Raw genomic sequence first — 20,551 nt, 5'->3', positions numbered from 1 at the left:
ATGTAAATAATGATCATATTTATGTTAATCAACTCAATGGAATTATGCGTTGTTTGTTTTTGTTATTATAGGTAGAACCATGTAAAAGTGTTGCTTACAGTTACATTTCTAGATAAGAGAGATCTTTTATGAATACAAATATAACTTTGCATAATTGACCAGTACCTTCAAGCTTCAAGCAATATGTATTTCAAAAAGTCTCCATTTTGCTTGTACACTTGTTATGACCACTTTCTCTTGTTAAGATTTACTTTAAAATCCAAAGTAGATTGATGCTCTGTTTACATTTTGTATGTAATACTTGAGAACAACCTTGATATTACAGTAGATAGGGTTGGTTAAGCATTTTTTTTTTATAACAAAGTCAGTATTTCTATGACAGGCTTTAGAACATAATAGAAACATTATATTTAGGCTATAAATACTGATTTAATTTTAATGATTTAATTTAATTATTTTTTTTAAATAATTACACTTTTATTCAAGAAGGATATATAGGTCTTATTTTCCAGTCACTGAACAAAGGAGAGAAACGGCGATCAAAACCACACATGACATTATGTCTTAAAGCATGGAAAAACTTGTCATCCCTTAGACCATAAATCAATGGGCTAAGACAACGTGGTGCAATAATAAAAGCAATAAAATCAAAATATCGTACACTATTAAACAGTACAAAATCATCCTTCCAAAATGCCATTTCTATATATGGGCAAATAAATTGAAGCGTACAGAGAAACAACTGAAAGGCATGAAGGATCACGGTCTTTAGGCTCTTATTAGTTGATTTCTTTTTTTCAGAGGAGGCACCTCTGGCTGCAATCATAATCTTAATATAGGTGAAGAGGATGACTATCAGCATAAATAAAAAACAAGCTGAAAAAGCATAAAACGTGTTCGTGACTGCCATTCTTCTCCTATCATTAACTCCACACTACACACAGTATAAGAAAGCAGAGTAGAATGAGGGACCACAGAAACGTATGCTATAAAATTGAACATTGCAGGTATAAAGCTGATAGCCCATATCACAAGGAGTCCCAGAAATCTGGTCCTGCTGGTAGAGATGTTTGCATGATTTAAAGGCATTCATATAGCAACATAGCGTTCCAGACACATTGCCACCAGAGTCAGTGGAGTACAAACGGTAAAAAGAGTTGCAGCTGTACAGATTAAAATACAAGGAATCACAGGTATACTGCACTGGAAATGATTAACAATTAGCAGCAGAGCACAAATAAGCATGAGAGCAGTGTCTACAAATAGGGTTTGTGCAAACAATATGTAGCGAGTTTCTTCCCTGAACATTTCCTTTTTCAGAAAGGCTGTTATCATTAGGCAGTTCACATAGAGAAACATCAAGTCTAATATCTGCATCATTGTCATCATCACAAAGAAAGGGCTTGAAATATAATTGAACATATCATTACTTGAGTTACTGTAATCTATTGAACCCTGCATTGTTAAGGAAACAAAATTAATATTGTTCAGTTTATTGGAATACAACAAGATAAATACACACACAATCAAAAATATAAATAAAATAGTCAACAACAGAGGTAAAACCACAAGAAGTAGTGTGCCAAAGGTAAACTGCTCACTATATATTTATGAACAACCACCAAGGTACAGAGGTGGAGCCTGATATATTTTTTGGTTAATATTTTCAAATACCTGTTTTTCAGTTAATTTGTAATTTAAACTAAGTATCAACATTTTTACAGTTATTATATATAGTATATAATTTTTATTTTATTTGTATTTTCCATTTTCCATTAGTACTTAGGTTTATAAAACTTAGAATAGCAGAAATAGATTTTCCCGCCTATTTGTTTATTCAAATTTTCTTCAATTGTGGTTATTTTATGTTAAAAGGTGCAGTTACGGTTCATGAGCATTATTAAAAGTGGTTTCTTTTTGCATTTTTGATGATGCACTAGGTTGGGAGAAGATTTAGTAGAGCCAGTGATGTAGGATTTTTGTTAATATACTGTTCACATCACCCAAACTGTCAGAAATCATGGCTGGCGGACTGACGGAGACGAACTATAACAAAACAAAGAGACTTTAACAGAAAGGCAACACACAGGGAGCTAACAGAGACTGAACTAAAATACAAAGAGCTGTACAGACTAAACCTAAAATGGAGAACTATAGCAAACGGGAAAGACAGACAGACTAAAGACCTAGACAGAGATATGTGACAGAGATCTAGACAGAGATACTTCACTAAGACCTAGAAAGCTAAATAAACACAGATAGCTAAAGCTAAATATAAACACAGTACTAAATCAGAAACTAAACACAGAGGGCTAGAGCAAATAGACAGACTTAATAACATAACAAAGGAAACTACTGAGATAGACAGACCGGACTGGGTAACATGACACAGCAACATTGGAAGAGGAACATGACTAGAGGAATGAAACGAATGACAGACAAACAAGAAGTGAGACAAGGGAACTTAAATACATAACACAGACAAGACACACCTGAGACAGATAACGAGGCGGACAGACAAGAAGGCGGAACAAAGGCGGGACAAGGGCAGAGACATGGACAATAACAAACAGATTCATGTGCTAAGAGAGCACATGGCGGGGAAAACAGACATGACAGGACAAGGGCATGACAGATGCCCCCCCCCCCCCGAACGCGCAATTCCTGGGGCGCATATACCTAAACCCCCCAGGAGCTGGCGCAGGAGAGGGCACGGAAAACAAGACAACAAACCAACAGGAGACAGGATACAGGACAAGGGGCTAGAGACCTAAGACCAGAAACAAGAGACTAGACTCTGGACAGGACAGGAGACTGACAAAGGGGAGAATCAGGAGAAGAAACTTGAGACAACACAGAGGACAGAAACAGAGACAAGACAGAACTAGAGACGGGTGATGAAACACTGAAATGAAGAGGGGGACGGACTAGAGACAAAACCAGAGAGCAGACGGGACTGAGCAGGTGACTGATAAAAGGGAACAGGAGACAGGACTTGGGACTGGAAAGGAATAGACAGGACAGGAGTGGACACATGAGACTGGACAGGAGCAGGTAACTGGACAGGGGATTGGACAGGGTGCTTGACATTGGACAGGACACTGGATGGGAACGGGGACTGGACGAGAGACAGGACAGATGACGAGACTGAGGCCGGGTACTGGGACTGAACTTGAGACAGGGCAGGATATGAGACAGGAGACTGGGCTTGAACTCTGGACAGGGACTGAGACAGAACAGATGTAGGTGTGGGAGACATGACTGGTGTCAGGACAGGATTAGGAACGGGAGACAAGACAGAAGATTGGACAGGGGCATGTGACAGGACAGGGTGTTGGACATTGGGCTGGATACTGAACAGGCGTAGACAATGGATACAAGACTGGGGAAAGAACGGGACTAGAGACAGAAGGCTGGACAGGAGCAGGTGACAGAATAGGGGACAGGACAGTGGACCGGAAGGGGGACAAGACAGGTGACTGAACAGGGGACAAAACATTAGACTGGACACTGGGTGGATAAAGGGACTGGACATGATTAAAGACTGGGGACTGGAATGGAGACAGGACAGGTGACAGAACTGGGTAATGGGACTGGACAGGGGACTGGACAGATGGTTGAAACTGGGACTGGACTGGACTTGGCAGGGGAACAAGAACCAGGATGTTCACGGGGACAGACACAAACACAGTGACAGGGACAGGAACAGAGACAAAGGGACTTTGATAGAGACAGGAAACAGGATAGGAACAGACAGAGGAATCAAAACAGGGTGGTGCCCAGGACTGGCCAAAGTCTGTGGGGATGTCCGAGAAGCCAGTCTGGGCACAACTCTGGGGATATACGGACACGAACTGAAGAAGCTGCCTTCTCAGGGACAGAAGCGGCCTGGGTGACCGCCTTCACAGGGACAGGAACGGCCTGGGTGGTCGCCTTCACAGGGACAGGAGCGGCCTGGGTGGTCGCCTTCACAGGGACAGGAGCGGCCTGGGTGGCCGCCTTCACAGGGACAGGAGCGGCCTGGGTGGCCGCCTTCACGGGGACAGGAGCGGCCTGGGTGGCCGCCTTCATGGGGACAGGAGCGGCCTGGGTGGCCGCCTTTTTGGGGACAGAAGCGGCCTGGGTGACCGCCTTCACAGGGACAGGAACGGCCTGGGTGGTCGCCTTCACAGGGACAGGAGCGGCCTGGGTGGTCGCCTTCACAGGGACAGGAGCGGCCTGGGTGGCCGCCTTCACAGGGACAGGAGCGGCCTGGGTGGCCGCCTTCACGGGGACAGGAGCGGCCTGGGTGGCCGCCTTCATGGGGACAGGAGCGGCCTGGGTGGCCGCCTTTTTGGGGACAGGAGTGGCCGTGGAAGCTGCCTTCGCAGGGACAGGAGCGGCTGTGGAAGACACCTTCTCAGGGACAGGAGCGGCTGTGGAAGCCACCTTCTCGGGGACAGGAGCGGCTGTGGAAGCCGTCTTCGCAGGGACAGGAGCGGCTGTGGAAGCCACCTTCTCAGGGACAGGAGCGGCTGTGGAAGTCGCCTTCTCAGGGACAGGAGTGTCGGGGTTCGCCGCCATCTCGGGAACAGGAGCGGAGACAGTGACAGGGACAGGAACAGAGACAAAGGGACTTTGATAGAGACAGGAAACAGGATAGGAACAGACAGAGGAATCAAAACAGGGTGGTGCCCAGGACTGGCCAAAGTCTGTGGGGATGTCCGAGAAGCCAGTCTGGGCACAACTCTGGGGATATACGGACACGAACTGAAGAAGCTGCCTTCTCAGGGACAGAAGCCTTCACAGAGGCAGGGGCTTGTGCTGCTCGCCAGGCATGTGCTGGAGTTATTGCGGGTTTAGAGGGACTGATGGGCGCACTCGAGGGACTTCTTCAACCATAGTTCCCCAGAGCACCCAGAGGAATCCCATGCAAACACAGAGAGAACACACCACTCCTCACAGTCACCTGAGACACTACATAACTGAATGCCACGTGAAGCAGTAGAGGACTTGCATTAAATTGAGTGAATTGAAAATCCTTTATTGATTATACAGACAATGGAAGCTGACAAGTATAAAGTATGACACAACTGGACTAAAATTGGACCCAAAGTGCCACAGCGACAACAGGTCAAGCAACACAATAGGGTCACCGGAAATTATTGTGAGATGGCTGAATTTACGGACTGAAAGAAAATGGCCAGTGGCTGTAATAAAAACCACCAAATCTATGAGATAAGCAGCATTACTGAAAGTGAGAATCCTAAATTGGCAAGCATGTTGTTAAAAGATGCTGTTCTGGTTGCATACAAGGAAAAATGTAAGAAAGAGTAGGTAAGTAATGGAATAAAGATCTAGAGGGATTCCACACAGGGGAAAATTGAAAAGCCCCAAAGAGGAGCTTATATTTGCCACCACAGGAACAATGAGATGAAGAGAAATCAGCTTGTCACATTGGAGCGAGCCCTGAAAGAGACATAATCCAAATTAACCAATGAACCAGAGCATGGTGGCAAAGAAGAAAATTTCTAATTAAACAACAAAGAGATGCACATACAGTGGAAGGAAGGTGCCACAGGAGAAGTAGCAAGTATGAGGAGGAGGGCGAATTGTTTAAGAGGAAGCCACTTGTTGACGAGGTGGCATTGGGCATCCAGGATCCAAGTGACGAGCTAAAGAGAGAGCACAGGCAGTAAAGTTAGATCCTGGAAACAGCCTGGCTGCAAAAGGGAGAGGCTAGGATAAGGGTCGACAGCAGCACCTGAGGAGAGAGCACAAGCTGTAAAGTTAGAGGCTGAAAGAAGCATGGGCTGAAATTTTTGGAGCAAAGGATTTAAAGTTTCCAGAAATATTTCCACTTTGACATGGTTTGGCCTGAAATTAAAAGTGCATTTAGTTCAATTCCTTCAGCAAGGCTAGCTAACCATGCTGAGAGTCAGTAAACCATTTTGTTGTGCTGGTTTAATGAAGTAAGGATTGGCTGATTCCTTCCACATTTACCATACTCAATCGATATCTCTGTAGGTTTCTTAGGTAGTTCCTGATCACACAAAAAGATGGAAATAGGAACCGTGACAGGGTTACCTGGAGTTTTACTGGTCCGATGTATGCCTAATTGATATGTTTTTATTTAGGGTGTCAAGATTCAAATCTGTTAGCCAGATGTTAACACCAGAAAGCAGAGAACAAGAAATGAGGCTGTGAATAATATTACATACAGCAGAATTTTATTAGTCAGACCTTTATATAAAATGCAGGCATTTCTACCTAAATGTCTGGTTCCTAGCGAAGCACAATTCATTTATCATGTATATTTAACTTCTGCATTTAGTAAAGTTCAAAACAACATCACGATTAAAATGTAATATTGCCAGTACTTTTCAGTGATCATAAGTTTTCTGGTGTATTCCAAACCAGTAAGTCACATAATAGTGTTTTTGTTATTACTGTTTAGGGCCAAATATTACAGGGAATAGAATCTGGCTAGAAAAGGCCTTTGTTAATTTTCTTATTAAAAGGTAACTGTCATGTGTGCATTAGTCGTCTTTTTTACTTTTTCTACCCACCCCAAACCTCATCCTGCCCCAAGTGTTTTCTTTTTTGAAAATCACTATAGGTTCATCTTACATAAAAAAAAAACTTTTGCCAATGTTTTTGAAAACACTTGCTAAAACTTCCAGCATTTTCAGAAGATATTGTGGGTTGAACATGTATAGGCCCATGTATTTGTCTTTTAAAAAACATTTCCTGCATCTTGGCCCATGTTAGTTGGTGTAGTTAACATCATATTTACATTATACATCTATTACAAGTCATTTTTCTTATTTGATATAGTACAAGTGTCCACAGTGTACTTTGAAAAAGGCTTTGGTAAAACATTATTTTAGGTCTACCTCTTAACAGTTTATTAAGTTTTAGCAAGCGGTTAACAAACAGTTAATAGTAACATTTAGGATAAACATACTATTTGTAAGAGATGCATTTATACAATGTGTTGAATGCTGGCAACTAAACAGACATTCAGAATAATCACTGTGAGGCATAGTCACTGTTACTGTAGATATCAAGGAGCATAGTGTGTGTTTACAGCAATTTATTTGACTCTCACTGTGTAAAAATGTCTTACCCTTATGAAGTGTTTATTAATGCTATTGCTGGTTCATGGTGATTTCTGATCAACAGGAGACTCAATTGAAATCCTATTATACACATATAGTTTATTTATTAGCAATAACTATCACATTAGATCAGTCTGGATTTAAGTATTTTAACCTGTTTATATTCAAGGGTCAGTGTGTTGTATAAAGACTGAGGTCTGAAACGGAATTTTACAACTGCATAAATATTTAGGACATTAGAAAATAAACAGTTAAACTATCTTAAATGCATTAAATAAATGGATTGTATTTTACATATTTATACATGTTTACAACTGATATGTTAGAATTAAATAAATAATGGTTAATAGCTAATTATATACTTGCTAAATGTTAATTAACCGACACCGACCTTAAAAAAAAGTGTTACCAAGGCTTTTCTTAAATTCCTAAATAAGATTTATTAAGACAATAGTTACCTTGCATCATTGAACAGTATCTTGATGCTTCAGGTAGTTGGATAAATAGTACTCACATTAAAGGTAAATTGAAAATAAAGCAGAACGGCTGAGTAACCTCAATATGAAGTGTTTGTAAGAAAGTGTTTTGTACACTGGTTACCACTTTTTTCCATATGAATCTTTACTTTAAAATCCAAAGTATAATTAAGTTCTACTTAAGTTTTCTATGAATGTCAGAGATTAATTTGAAATTACTGTAACTAGGGTTTGTGAAGCATTTTCTCCTGAAAACATATATAAATTAATTTTCATAAGTGGCTGTAAAACTATGCAAACATTATATTATGTTCTAAATACTGATTTAAATAATTATTTTAACTGAATTACTTTGACAACATATTCAGGAAGGAGAGCTAGGTCTTATTTTCCAGTCATTGAACAAAGGAGAGAAACAACGATTAAAACCACACATAGCATTATGTCTTAAAGCATGGAAAAATTTGTCATCTCTTAGACCATAAATCAGTGGACTAAGACAACGAGGTGCAATAATAAAAGCAATAAAATCAAAATATCTTACACTGATAAACAATATGAGATCATCATTCCACAATGCCTTTTCTATATATGGGCATATGAACTGAAGTGTACAGAGAAACAACTGAAAGGCATGAAGGATCACTGTCTTTAGGCTCTTATTAGTTGATTTCTTTTTTTCAGAGGAGGCACCTCTGGCTGCAATCATAATCTTAATATAGGTGAAGAGGATGATTATGAGCATAAATAAAAAAACAAGCAAAAAAAGCATAAAACGTGTTTGTGCCTGCCATTCTTCTCCTATCATTAACTCCACACTACACACAGTATAAGAAAGCAGAGTAGAACGAGGGACCACAGAAACGTATGCTATAAAATTGAACATTGCAGGTATCAAACTGATAGCCCATATCACAAGGAGTCCCAGAAATCTGGTCCTGCTGGTAGAGATGTTTGCATGGTTTAAAGGCATGCATATAGCAACATAGCGTTCCAGACACATTGCCACCAGAGTCAGTGGAGTACAAACGGTAAAAAGAGTTGCAGCTGTACAGATTAAAATACAAGGAATCACAGGTATATGGCACTGGAGTAGATTAACAATCACCAGAAGAGTACATATAAGTATGAAAGCAGTGTCAACAAATAGGGTTTGTGCAAACAATATGTAGCGAGTTTCTTCCCTGAACATCTCCTTTTTCAGAAAGGTAAATATCATCAGACAGTTCACATTGAGAAACATCAAGACTAATATCTGCACTAATGACGTCATCAAAAAGAAGGGGCTTGACATGCCCATTAAAATATCATTACTTGAGTTACTGTAATCTATTACACTCTGCATTGCTGATAATATAAATTATGTTTATACATAACAGTACAACACAGTACAAAGTAAATAAATTTAAACAACTTAAGTGAAACCATAAGAAGTATTTTAAAGGCAAAGCGCTCATTCTTCAGCATTTATACCATTTTAAAATACACCAAGGTTAAGAGGTGGAGCCTTTTTTTTCTTTTCTTTTCTTCTATGAAATAGCATAGCAGCTTTTCTGTTTTTATTTTTTTCAAAGATCTGTTTTTGAGTGCAGTTTTACTGAACTTTTAAAATATAAATCTATCAGGAATTATACAAATTGCATATTCATTTGTTAATAGACAATTCAGGTTAATAGTTCTCTATTTGTACCCAGATTTAAGAAAACTGGAACAGAAGAAAGTGATTTCTCTCACAAACCTTTCCAGGTTTAGAATAACCTTTCAGTGAGTGCTTAGAGCATAGATAATGTCTCAGATTTTGAAGTCTAGGCTAAAAAACCTATATGTTTATTCATCCTATTCTGTAATGTTTTTTTTTTTTTTTTCGGTTAAACGGTACAATTAGGTATCATTGACAATATTATATTAAGTTAGTCATGGGTTGCAGTAACAATGTTTTTGGCATGGGTTACATATTGGGGACAGACTGTCTAATTTCAGAGCATAGCACTAATGTAGACGAATAGGAAAATACAGTTACGTTTTTGTTATACACAACTTTTTTCCCTGCATTGGAGAGAGTTTTACAACACATTAGCCACATTAACATTTTCATCTTAGGATCTAATGAAAAACTGTTAGCACATCAACCTCGAATGTGTTTCTCTGCTCTTCTGTCTGAATCTGACTGTGTTATCCATACACAGATCACATACAAGCTTCGGTAATCATCTTATTTCACTCACTGTTTTTCTGATAATAATCTGATTCTGCTGTCTCTGCGCTTTTAGAGTAGAACAGATTCTTGGAGGATAAGATTTTATCGCAACTGTCTACCTAAGTTATTTCTTTGGTTTGGCTTAAAGTTTAATAAGGTAGCTGTCCTTGTCTGAAAGTGTGTGAGATCAGTGCAATATATTTCCGTTAGGCCACAAAGCCGAGGCAGAATCCCAAACATCTCCCCATACACGCAGGGCAAAATCATAAAATAACAGTTTATGCACAGTGATATTTACTGAGATATAAGTTTCAAGTTTCCCTGTTGAATTAGCACCTAATTGCGGTCTGTATTATTAGTTGTATAATCTGTGATGTGCACTATGTAGGGAGTGTGATGCTACTTTGGGACCTAGCCCAAGCTCCTTTACTGTCTGAAACAGGCAAACAGAGCTATGTTTACAAATGTGACATGGATAAATGGGTCAGGGACCCATAGTTATGAGGAATGAGTAGATCCCCAATATGTTGGCTACTATGTACTGTGACGACAGCTGCAACCCTGTCACGCAGGTGTGGGAAAAGAGACAACCGGTTGCGAGTGGAGGAAAGACTTTAATCACAAATCAAATAATCCGAAATCGAAGTGAGCAGTCCAAAAGGTCATACACAGGAAAAACAGTTCTGAGCAAAGATACACAAGGGGCAATAGCAAAGAGTAATAAGAAAAACTAAACTTAGGTCAAAAACGAATAACACTATGAACGCTTGGTAAAGAATGAGACAATGCACAAAACAATACTTCACAAAGGAGTCACAGAGCATGCCAAATAAGTAGACCCAGACAGGTGCAAGCAATTCAGTATTCAGGTGATGGAGAACGATTGCTCCGTCTCCGATTGGAGACTGACCTGATGCTCCTACCCACATGAGCTCCCAGGTACTCCTGGGACCTGTAGTCTTGAGGCTTAGATGTGACAAAAGATGTTGGTGCTATATCCTCACTGCTTTTACAGACTCATTCCATTTTGACGTCAGTGGAAAAGAGTGGTATATTCATTCATTCATTATCTGTAACCGCTTATCCAGTTCAGGGTCGTGGTGGGTCCAGAGCCTACCTGGAATCGTTGGGCGCAAGGTGGGAATACACCCTGGAGGGCAACACAGACACACACACATATTCACTCACACACACTTTTGAGTCGTCAATCCACCTACCAATATGTGTTTTTGGACCATGGGAGGAAACTGGAGCACCCAGAGGAAACCCACGCGGACATGGGGAGAACACACCTTCTCACAGACACAGCTCCTCACAGACAGTCACCCGGAGCGGGAATTGAACACACAACCTCCTGGAACCTGGAGCTGTGTGACAGCGACACTAACTCCTGTGCCACCGTGCCACCCTGAGTGGTACATATATTTGTTATTTAATAATTAATTTATGCAATAACATAATTTTGAGAGTAGGACCATGCCTGAACTCCTCTCTTAGCCTTATATACCCTGCAAACTCATTTCATTTCTGTATCAAACTCGCTGTACATGGCTGACGAGATGGACATTGACTCAACTGGTTCACAATGTGAACTTGCTCCTCTGCTCTGGGTTATTTTCTGTTGATCCTCTGCCTTATATTAGGAGATGCGTTCGGCCATCGTTCGGGCATCGTCAACCCAGGCTCCTGCGCAGCCTCGGTTCCTGATTCCCTTTCTCCTGCTACTACTGGCGTACAGACAGAACCCCCACATTTGCCTAAATCATCTGTGTGTTGACCCAAGCCTCCTATTTTCCGACGCTGGGGAGCAACTTCAAGCCTTTTAATGCTTTGGAGTTTGTCCAGCTTAACTTAGCTCCAACCCAGAGAGCTGAAAGACTTTCTGAGCTAGAAGAGAGACCTTGAAGCACATGAAGAAGACTTGAACTAAGTTTGGCAGCATTCCATACTTTGCGCTTATTTAATATTTAATGACAAATAGCTTAGTCTAATAATCTTGTTTGTCCGTTCATGCATGAGCCAAAGAAATGTCCAAAGCTCTCTTAAAGAGTTACTCACAGAATATAAGCATAGAATAAAAGATGAGCTAGGTCCAGTGGCCTTGTTGTGTACAACACCAAGTACAGGGTGGGTCATTTATATGGATACACCTTAATAAAATGGGAATGGTAGGTGATGTTAACTTCCTGTTTGTGGCACATTAGTATATGGGAAGGGGAAAACTTTTTAAGATGAGTGGTGACCATGGTGGCCATTTTGAAATCGGCCATTTTGGATCCAACTTTTGTTTTTTCAATGGGAAGAGAGTCATGTGACACATCGAACTTATTGGGAATTTCACAAGAAAAACAATGGTCATATAATGTAAAGCCCACCTCTTCCGGGCTCATTGGAGGGTTGTAATTGGCTGGACTCTATTGGTTGCAGTGCAAAGTCGAGATCAGCCGATCACACACATCATGGACAAGCATGTGGGAGACCTGAGAGAATGAACACAAGAAAAACAAAAACACAAATCACGTGTACTCTATGCACACAACACCCAGATATATGATAATAGCATGATAATCCCGCCACTCATATTGGAGAATTATGACATGTAAAAATGTTAATTTTAGTCAAATAAACAAAAACCCATGGCTGTGGTTTCACACTGAACACGGTGCTCCAAGACGGTGCAGTTATGCTTTTCAGCTGCCTGATGAGGAACAATTTCATTTTGTGATGAGTAAGTGAAATATATTTTACTAGTTTTTCTGCAGCACGCTTGGCGTTGGTTAGCTTCGATGCTATGCTAGTTCAGTACTATATTTCAGCAAGGGAATACATGAGGCTGAAGGAAAATATTTTGTAATTGTGCAGAGGCACAGAGCCCAACTTAAAGAGGCAAAAATGTCTTGTAGTAAAGTTTGGATGCTCTCTGCTGCTTTTAAGCAGTGATCTATTGTTCATGTTTATGGATTTTTTGCTCCAAAGCAGCCTTTGTCATTGTTAAATATCTAAAATACCACCATTTACAACCAAACAATTCAGTCAGTCTCACTGATGGGGTGGGGTGGGGGCTAATGGGCCATTGTCTTTGATAGTGAGGAGGGGATTTCTCACCTGTGTTTCACATCTATCTTATGAATAGTCAATGTGTGAACCACAGGTATTGAGAAAAACAGTGTAACATCAGATTCTTAGCAGTATAGAAGAAAAATGTAATTATCAGAAAGCTGTAAACACCAGTGTGTAGCCAATACCCATATCTACAACGTTCAGAGCTCAAAATAAAACTTCATAAATGTTTACAATGTGTTTTTTCGCTATATATCTGTACCTTTGAAAATATGTTATTGGAAAGTCCATGTTTAGAGGACATTTAAACAAGAAAACAAACAAACAACAACAACAAAAACCCAATGGATGACATACATACTTCTCTCACATTTTTGTTGCTGGGTTTGTGCTGAATATTTGCATGTTCAGCTTTTTGGGAACAAACACTTTTACGTAGGTGAAATTTGTTAAAATAGCAAGGCATATACTTGACTCTTATGCAATACAGGTAAGTATGGTTACAGGTCGCAAGACCATGGGACCTCCTCCCTAAGCTAGCCCCCCTTGGACTCATGTGAGTGTTCTCCTGCTAGTCTCGCTCTCAATACCTGTTTCCCCTTCTTCTTATATGATTGGCCCCACCCCTAGACTGAACCATGGAATCCAAGGGGTGTGTCCAACATATTAGAATAAGCTACACATTTATTCACAAATACCATTAAAACCTATTACAACAAAACATAAAGTAACATGAGATAATACAGGTGCTGGTCATAAAATTAGAATAGCATGAACATGTTGATTTATTTCAGTAATTACATTAAAAATGTGAAACTTGTATATTATACACATTCATTACACAGACTGGTATATTTCAAGTGTTTATTTCTTTTAATTTGATGATTATAACTGACAACTAATGAAAACCCTAAATTCAGTATCTCAGAAAATTAGAATATTGTGAAAATGTTCAATATAGGCCTGGTGCCACACTCGAATCATCTAATTAACTCTAAACACCTGCAAAGGCCTTTAAATGGTGCTTCATGTGCTTCAGGAACCACCACACCACCACAAATCAGTGCTTCAAGAACCACCACGCACAGATGTATGTAAGACATGGGTTTCAGCTGTCACATTCCTTGTGTCAAGCAACTCTTGAACAGAAACAGTGTCAGAAGCGTCTTGCTTTCAAAAAGGACTGGACTGCTGCTGAGTGGTCCAAAGTTATGTTCTCCGATGAAAGTAAATTTTGCATTTCCTTTGGAAATCAAGGTCCCAGAGTCTGGAGGAAGAGAGGAGAGGCAGAGAATCCATGTTACTTGAGGTCCAGCGTAAAGTTTCCACATTCAGTGATGGTTTGGGGTGCCATGTAATCTGCTGGTTACACTGGGGTGCTGGTTGGTCCACCATATTCTGGTTTTCTGGTTATTTCTGGAAAATAATAATTAAAAAAACTAAGAAAAAACATTGAATGAGATGATGTGTCAAAACTTTTGAATGGCACTGTACATTCACAATATGTGGAAAATGGCCCAAAACAAAGAAAACCCTCCCTGAGTGGGCATTTCCAAGCATTTGACTGGTACTGTATACAAACACAAAAAATAAACAAAAATAATATATAGTTATATATTTAAGAAAGATGTGAAAAAAAGGTGACAAAAGCAAATTGCTGGAGCATTTATACTATTTTAATAGACACCAAGGTACAGAGTTGGAGCCCTCACAGACTTATTTCTGTTTGGTATCAGTGGAGCAGAGGGGAATGTATATCTGATGGTTTAGTCATTGAGTCAAATGTAAATTATGGACTGTTTAATTTCTGACTGGCATATAGGTACTGAAGGGAATCTTCTGTATTCTGTTGCATTCCAAATCCACATAAAACAGTGTATCTGGAGCCTAATTAAATAGATTTTCATTGATAAGTAGTTACATATGACAGGTAATCCTTAATCTCTTTGTATTGTAAGTAAAACACATTACATTTTTTATGATAATTATTTCTATGTAATCACCGTTTAACATCTTTACATTTATTTGCAAATAACTTTTCAATTCCCTGAGAAGGAAAAACATTTTGCCTTGACTTGGAAAATGATCCAATTATATAATTAGAAAATCACTTTCCACAAAGATTTTTTTGAAATAATATAAATAAAGTCCGGGCTGTAGGGTGGGTGACTAATGTCTGGGTATCAGTATTCCTGCACAGAGCGACCATTTTTGTCAACATACATGTGCTAATCATAATGATTTAGTTTTCATAGCCACACATCTACAAAGGTGGACTGAAGACAACGTAGCGCCTCTGACCTCCAATGTATGTGACAAGGCATTCAGACAGTTACAGACATCCATCCACCCAGCACAATTTCCCCTGTCAATTCAGCCACACTCCCTGATGAGCTCAACTATCCTTATGCATGCAATGATTGGGGAAATAAGAAGGCATTCCTTAAGACAGAACTGCTAGGGAGGAACAGCCAGCCACTGATTTTTGCACCTCAGAATGCATGGAAAGCAGCTGGCACTGCTGGTAAACCTGGCTTCAGCTTAGAGCCTGTGCAGAGCAGTTGGCACACGTGTTTCAGATATTTTCAATCTTTCGACCAGGCAGTTGTCCCAATTATTTAATGAATATGTATGCTGTGGACACAAACTACTTGCATCATTGTTTAGTACACTGGATTCTAATTCTTGTGGTCCATGCAGGAGATGAAATATATTCTCAGCATTTTCTGTTCAAATTTAAAATCTTTGTGATTTGCTAAAATTGCATGTATAAAATATTAATAGTCTTATACTATTATTTCTCTAACTGAGTGTGAAAGCATGTGTGAATAAACTCAATGTGTTCTGTTTTATGAAGATTGCCTAGGTCTTATTTTCTATTCACTGACCATAATTGGGAAAAGCTTAAGCCACACATTGCATAATGTTTTAAAACAAGGAAAAACTTTTCATCTCTTACACCATAAATCAGTGGACTGAGACAACGTGGTGCAATAAGAAAAATAATAAAATTACAATATTTTAAATTGTACAGTACTGCGGCATCAGCTTTCCAAAATGCCATTTCTATATAGGGGGTTAAAAATCGCATTATACACAGAAACAACTGAAATGCATGTAGGAGCACCGTCCTTAAACACTTGTTTGCTGATTTCTTATTTTCTAAGGAAGCAGCTCTAGCTGCAGTCATTATCTTAAAATAGGTGAAGACAATAATAATGGTTATTAAAAGGAAAAGGATCTGCAGAATTATAACACGTGTTTGTGCCTGCCATTCTTCCCCTAATGCCACTTCCACACTACAAATTGTATAGTATGACAGAGTACCTGATTGAACAACAGTAAGATATGCTATAAAAGTGAACAGTGCAGGCATAGAGCTGATACCCCATATAACAAGAAATCCAAACAATCTGGTCCTGCTGGTAGAGATGTCAGCATGTCTTAAAGGCATACAGATAGCAACATAGCGCTCCAGACACATGGCCACAAGTGTCAGTGGAGTACAACTGTTAAGAACAGATACAACTGTACAAATGATTAAACAACAAAACACATTGATGCAGTACTGATAACTACTTGCAACCATTAACATATTACTTAAAATCATGAGGGTAGAGTCAACAAACAGAGTTTGTGCAAACAATATGTAGCGAGTGTCCTCCCTGAACATATCTTTTTTCAGAAAACTGAATATCATCAGGCAGTTCACATAAAGGAATATTCCTACAAGAACCTGCACCACCAAAACCTTTACAAGCAGTAAAGGTTTTGAAAAATTCATAACCAGATTACTGCTTGAGGTTACATTAACTTGCAAGCTTTGCATATTTAAAAGAAAAAACAAATATAAACATGTAGTTTCCCAAGTTAACCACTGAAGAACAAAACATACAACAATTGCAGTGAGCATAATCAACAAGTTCATCATTATATTTCTCAGTATTTATAGAGTTGTTAAAGACAGCTTTAGTAATGCGGTGGAGAGGTGGAGCCTTTTTTGTTTTTTTGTTTAACCAACAGTGGTTAAACAACAGTTTTTATTTTTGTTTAACCAACAGTGTAGCTATTTTGATGTTGATAGAATTAAGATTAATAAATGAACTTCACGAAAACTTGTAGTTTTTCTATCTGTTAAACATTACTTTAGAAAAGTACAATATTGTGCAAATGATGGTGACAAAATATTCAGGTCGGAGGGGAATCTATGTTCACTCGACACAGGTTCAATCATTATATGTGAACATCTGGTTTAGCTCTGAGAGTTCAATAATGCCTCTTAGTAATAGTAATAAACTGTACTATTTATTTGTGTGTTTTTCATTTGATGATAATAAATTACTTATTTGTTTGTCTGTTCTCTCTGAGTACTTTGCTAAGAATTTGACCTGCCAGATGATGGTGAGAACAACAAGTTCCAGAGAATGGCCCACACACTTTAGCTCACCCTGAAAGATGCCATGACGCACCCACATGCTGATTTGGTCATATCAAGAGCAAGAAAGCTGATACATGCTGTGAGGAAATCATCAGTAGCAAATGAAACAATGATCAAAAAGTGTGCCAAAACTCTGGTCTGAGATTGTAGCAAACGCTGGAACAGCACTTTTGATATGCTGAGAAGACTGTTATAGATCAGAACTGAACTAAACCAAAGACTTGAGGAGTTGGGCATGGCCACACTTCTCACAAGCAATTGGGCTAAGCTGGAAAACCTGGTCAAGTTGCTTAAGCTCTTTGCCATTCATACAGACCAGCTCTCACATGTAGTGCCATGCCTGCCTAACCTTGAGGCACACCTATTGACGACTTCTTTTGACGATCTTGTTAGTGCCCCTGCCTCACAAGCCTTTGTGGAGTGCATCTTCTCAGTGTGTGGACTGTTGTCATCAGGCCTAAGAAACAGAACAACCACATTTCTGGTGCAGCGTGTTTTCAAGAAATTGTTGATTGACTGAAGTCCATACAAATATATCTCTCTATGTATATCTCTCTCTCTCATACACACACAATTACAGTCTTAAAGAGTTGTATTTGAGACCGCTGATTCCTTCAAATGCAAGGACTTCAATTATTTTTTTGTTTACAGTGTTGTGCAGAATGCCCAAATCATTCACTGTGTTCACTTACTGATGTTATATACAATATGAGAGGTACAGTATTGTTAGTTCTACTGCACTGATGTGCCAAAAAGCTGTACCTGCATCTAGTGCTGGGCAGTCCACTTCCTAATTTATTTTTCAGCTGGTAATTTTAGTCAAAAATTAATCAAACATTTAGTTTATTGGGTTTTTGAGTTGTTTTTCAGGCAAAAGGAGCCCCAACTAAGTATTGAGTGCTGTACATGTGTAACCTGTATTTAATATGGTTAACATATTTTACATTAAGAACCTTCTGGCAAGTGAGGGGTTAAAATCTGCTGGCAAAGCAGGCTGCACCACCAGTCACAGCCAATCACAAAACACAAAAGAGTTTTAAATGTGTCTTGGATAGGCACATAAACATAAGTGTAAATAGAAGTTGCAATCTAGGAAAAAAAGAGAAGGTTTAGTTCAGTATATGTACATAAAATGTTATTATCCATTATCTGTAACCGCTTATCCAATTTAGGGTCGCGGGGGGTCCAGAGCCTACCTGGAATCATCGGGCGCAAGGCGGGAATACACCCTGGAGGGGACGCCAGTACTTCACAGGGCAACACAGACACACACACATTCACTCACACCTACGGACACTTTCGAGTCGCCAATCCACCTGCAACGTGTGTTTTTGGACTGTGGGAGGAAACCGGAGCACCCGGAGGAAACCCACGCGGACACGGGGAGAACACACCAACTCCTCACAGACAGTCACCCGGAGCGGGAATCAAACCCACAACCTCCAGGCCCCTGGAGCTGTGTGACTGCGACACTACCTGCTGCCCACATAAAATGTTAATACTTACTTTTTGATGTCCTGAGCTTGAAAGAAAAAAAAAAGTATTGGTTATTATTGGTTTTTATTTGCATATAATTGTCATTGTGAAAAGAAAGTGCTTGTGAGAGAAGCGCTATAGCCTTCTTGGCTAAGCTTAGCTAAATTGTTACAGTACCTGTTTGGTTTAAACAGATGAGGGTTTTTTGTGGGGCTCATCAGAACCTGGGGAGACAGAGCCTGGTGGAGATTCAGAAAAGCAGATGGCGAGCCACCCAAGAGTTGAACTGATTATTTAAGATTTCCTCTTCACTACAAACTGGTGAAGTAACAGGATACGAGACAGAGAGACTTTTTCATATTTTCCTTTCCTTCTAAACAAGCACCAGCATTCATATTATTATTTTTTCATATAAGTTTTTTATTTGAGTTATTAAGGCGAAACAAATGGTCGAAATAGGTATAAAGCAGACTTAACAACCTAACTAAAATGATAATTCTTTTATAATTACATACATCCTAAATCATATTAATTTCATTAATTAAACAGATCATTGGACATAATTATTCCAAATAATAATTTGAATAAACTAAACAAGTAAATTAGCATTATAACCAAGGCTAAACCCTTATTAAATTAAAGATAACTAAACCCTAAGATCTATCAACATAAAGAGTTACATGGGACCAAATTACAACCAAAGTATTTAAGAGGGTCAATTTAAAGTAAGAAACAGAATTAAGACACAGAAGTGTTTGAATGTGTTTTTTCTTGTTAATTTCTGTACACTTATCTATATCTTTTAGCAAAGTGGATCTTACCTTTAACCCTTACTTTTGTGTTCTGTGTATGCTGTCACACATCTAACACCTCCTCTTTATCCTAGTTATACTGGTCCATAGCCTTATTGCAGCTTTAGTATTTACACCCAATCAGCAGTTTTATAGGTTTTTGGTGACCAGCTATATGCCGGTGAAGGTAAGGCAGTTGCTGCCCTAGTTTATCCCTGCATATAGGTTTACACATGCTCGTACATTTACTGTTCCAACTTATTTGGTCAGCATTTTTAAAAAGCCTTTTTTTATATTGGTCTTAAGTAATATTCAAATTTTCTGAGATACTGAATTTGGGTTTTTCATAAGTTGTCAGTTATAACCATCAAATTAAAAGAAATAAACACTTGAAATATATCAGTCTGTGTGCAATGAAAGAGTATAATATACAAGTTTCACTTTTGGAATGGAATTACTGAAATACATTTTTTCATGATATTCTAATTTTATGACCAGCACCAGTAGTTCTTGGCACTTGCATTACTGACTTCACTGATGGTGGTTTTAATAAGTACTTGTTTGTAAGCCCTCTTTTATGTTCATTCTGGTGACGTTGTCACTTTAAAGCTGCTGTTTTGCAGGTTAATATATAAACCCTGTTTACCACATATATACACATATTTTAGTTGATATTTAGGGTTTAGCTCATTACTTGTTGAGAAATTTCAATAACCGAGCTACTCTATGATTAGAAAAAAGATCCCACTGACTAGATAATATTTGTCTGGTGGACAAAATGAAAAACAGCAGTACTGGTGACATTTCTATGCAGTTCACAGGCATAGATATCCGTTACCCCATTCCCAGCCAGCAGAAGCATGTAGTTTAAGATTGCTGAATGTGTCTTCATTAGAGTCAACGAATAACAACAGACCAAATAAGCTCCAAGATAATGAAGCTGATTTTATGAAATGACTGGTGTGATCAAGGTTTGGAGGTTTTACCTGTAACCACACGTCCTTTCGTTCTAT

The 20,551-nt window shown here is 39.1% G+C and overlaps 2 protein-coding genes and 1 pseudogene across 2 annotated transcripts; all 3 read right to left on the bottom strand.

The window, feature by feature from the left end:
* Positions 1-481: 481 nt before the first annotated feature.
* Positions 482-1,380, bottom strand: LOC136665825 (odorant receptor 131-2-like; annotated as a pseudogene).
* Positions 1,381-7,940: 6,560 nt separating this feature from the next.
* On the bottom strand, positions 7,941-8,870 carry LOC136665759 (odorant receptor 131-2-like). The gene has a single exon (XM_066643534.1). It carries the CDS (start codon positions 8,868-8,870, stop codon positions 7,941-7,943), a length of 930 nt encoding a protein of 309 aa, XP_066499631.1.
* A 3,343-nt stretch (positions 8,871-12,213) lies between these two features.
* On the bottom strand, positions 12,214-16,662 carry LOC136665695 (odorant receptor 131-2-like). Its single transcript, XM_066643411.1, has 2 exons — positions 15,722-16,662; positions 12,214-12,253 (listed from the first exon to the last, which is right to left on the bottom strand). Exons 1-2 carry the CDS (start codon positions 16,660-16,662, stop codon positions 12,214-12,216), a joined length of 981 nt encoding a protein of 326 aa, XP_066499508.1.
* Between the last annotated feature and the right edge of the window lie 3,889 nt (positions 16,663-20,551).

The sequence above is a fragment of the Hoplias malabaricus genome, chromosome 1, assembly GCF_029633855.1.
Source record: "Hoplias malabaricus isolate fHopMal1 chromosome 1, fHopMal1.hap1, whole genome shotgun sequence".
In the NCBI taxonomy this organism is placed as follows: Eukaryota; Metazoa; Chordata; class Actinopteri; order Characiformes; family Erythrinidae; genus Hoplias; species Hoplias malabaricus.
Note: the sequence above shows the minus strand (reverse complement) of the source record. Positions and strands in the feature narration are given on the sequence as shown.

What these genes read in the sequence shown, in the direction of transcription:
- LOC136665695 (XM_066643411.1), bottom strand. Translation starts at nt 16,662, where the DNA reads ATGCAAAGCTTGCAAGTTAATGTAACCTCAAGCAGTAATCTGGTTATG. An exon ending in TTAAGCTTTTCCCAATTATG is followed by an intron (nt 12,254 to 15,721) that starts GTCAGTGAATAG and finishes TCATTCTCTCAG; the next exon opens with GTCTCCCACATGCTTGTCCA.
- LOC136665759 (XM_066643534.1), bottom strand. Translation starts at nt 8,870, where the DNA reads ATGTCAAGCCCCTTCTTTTTGATGACGTCATTAGTGCAGATATTAGTC.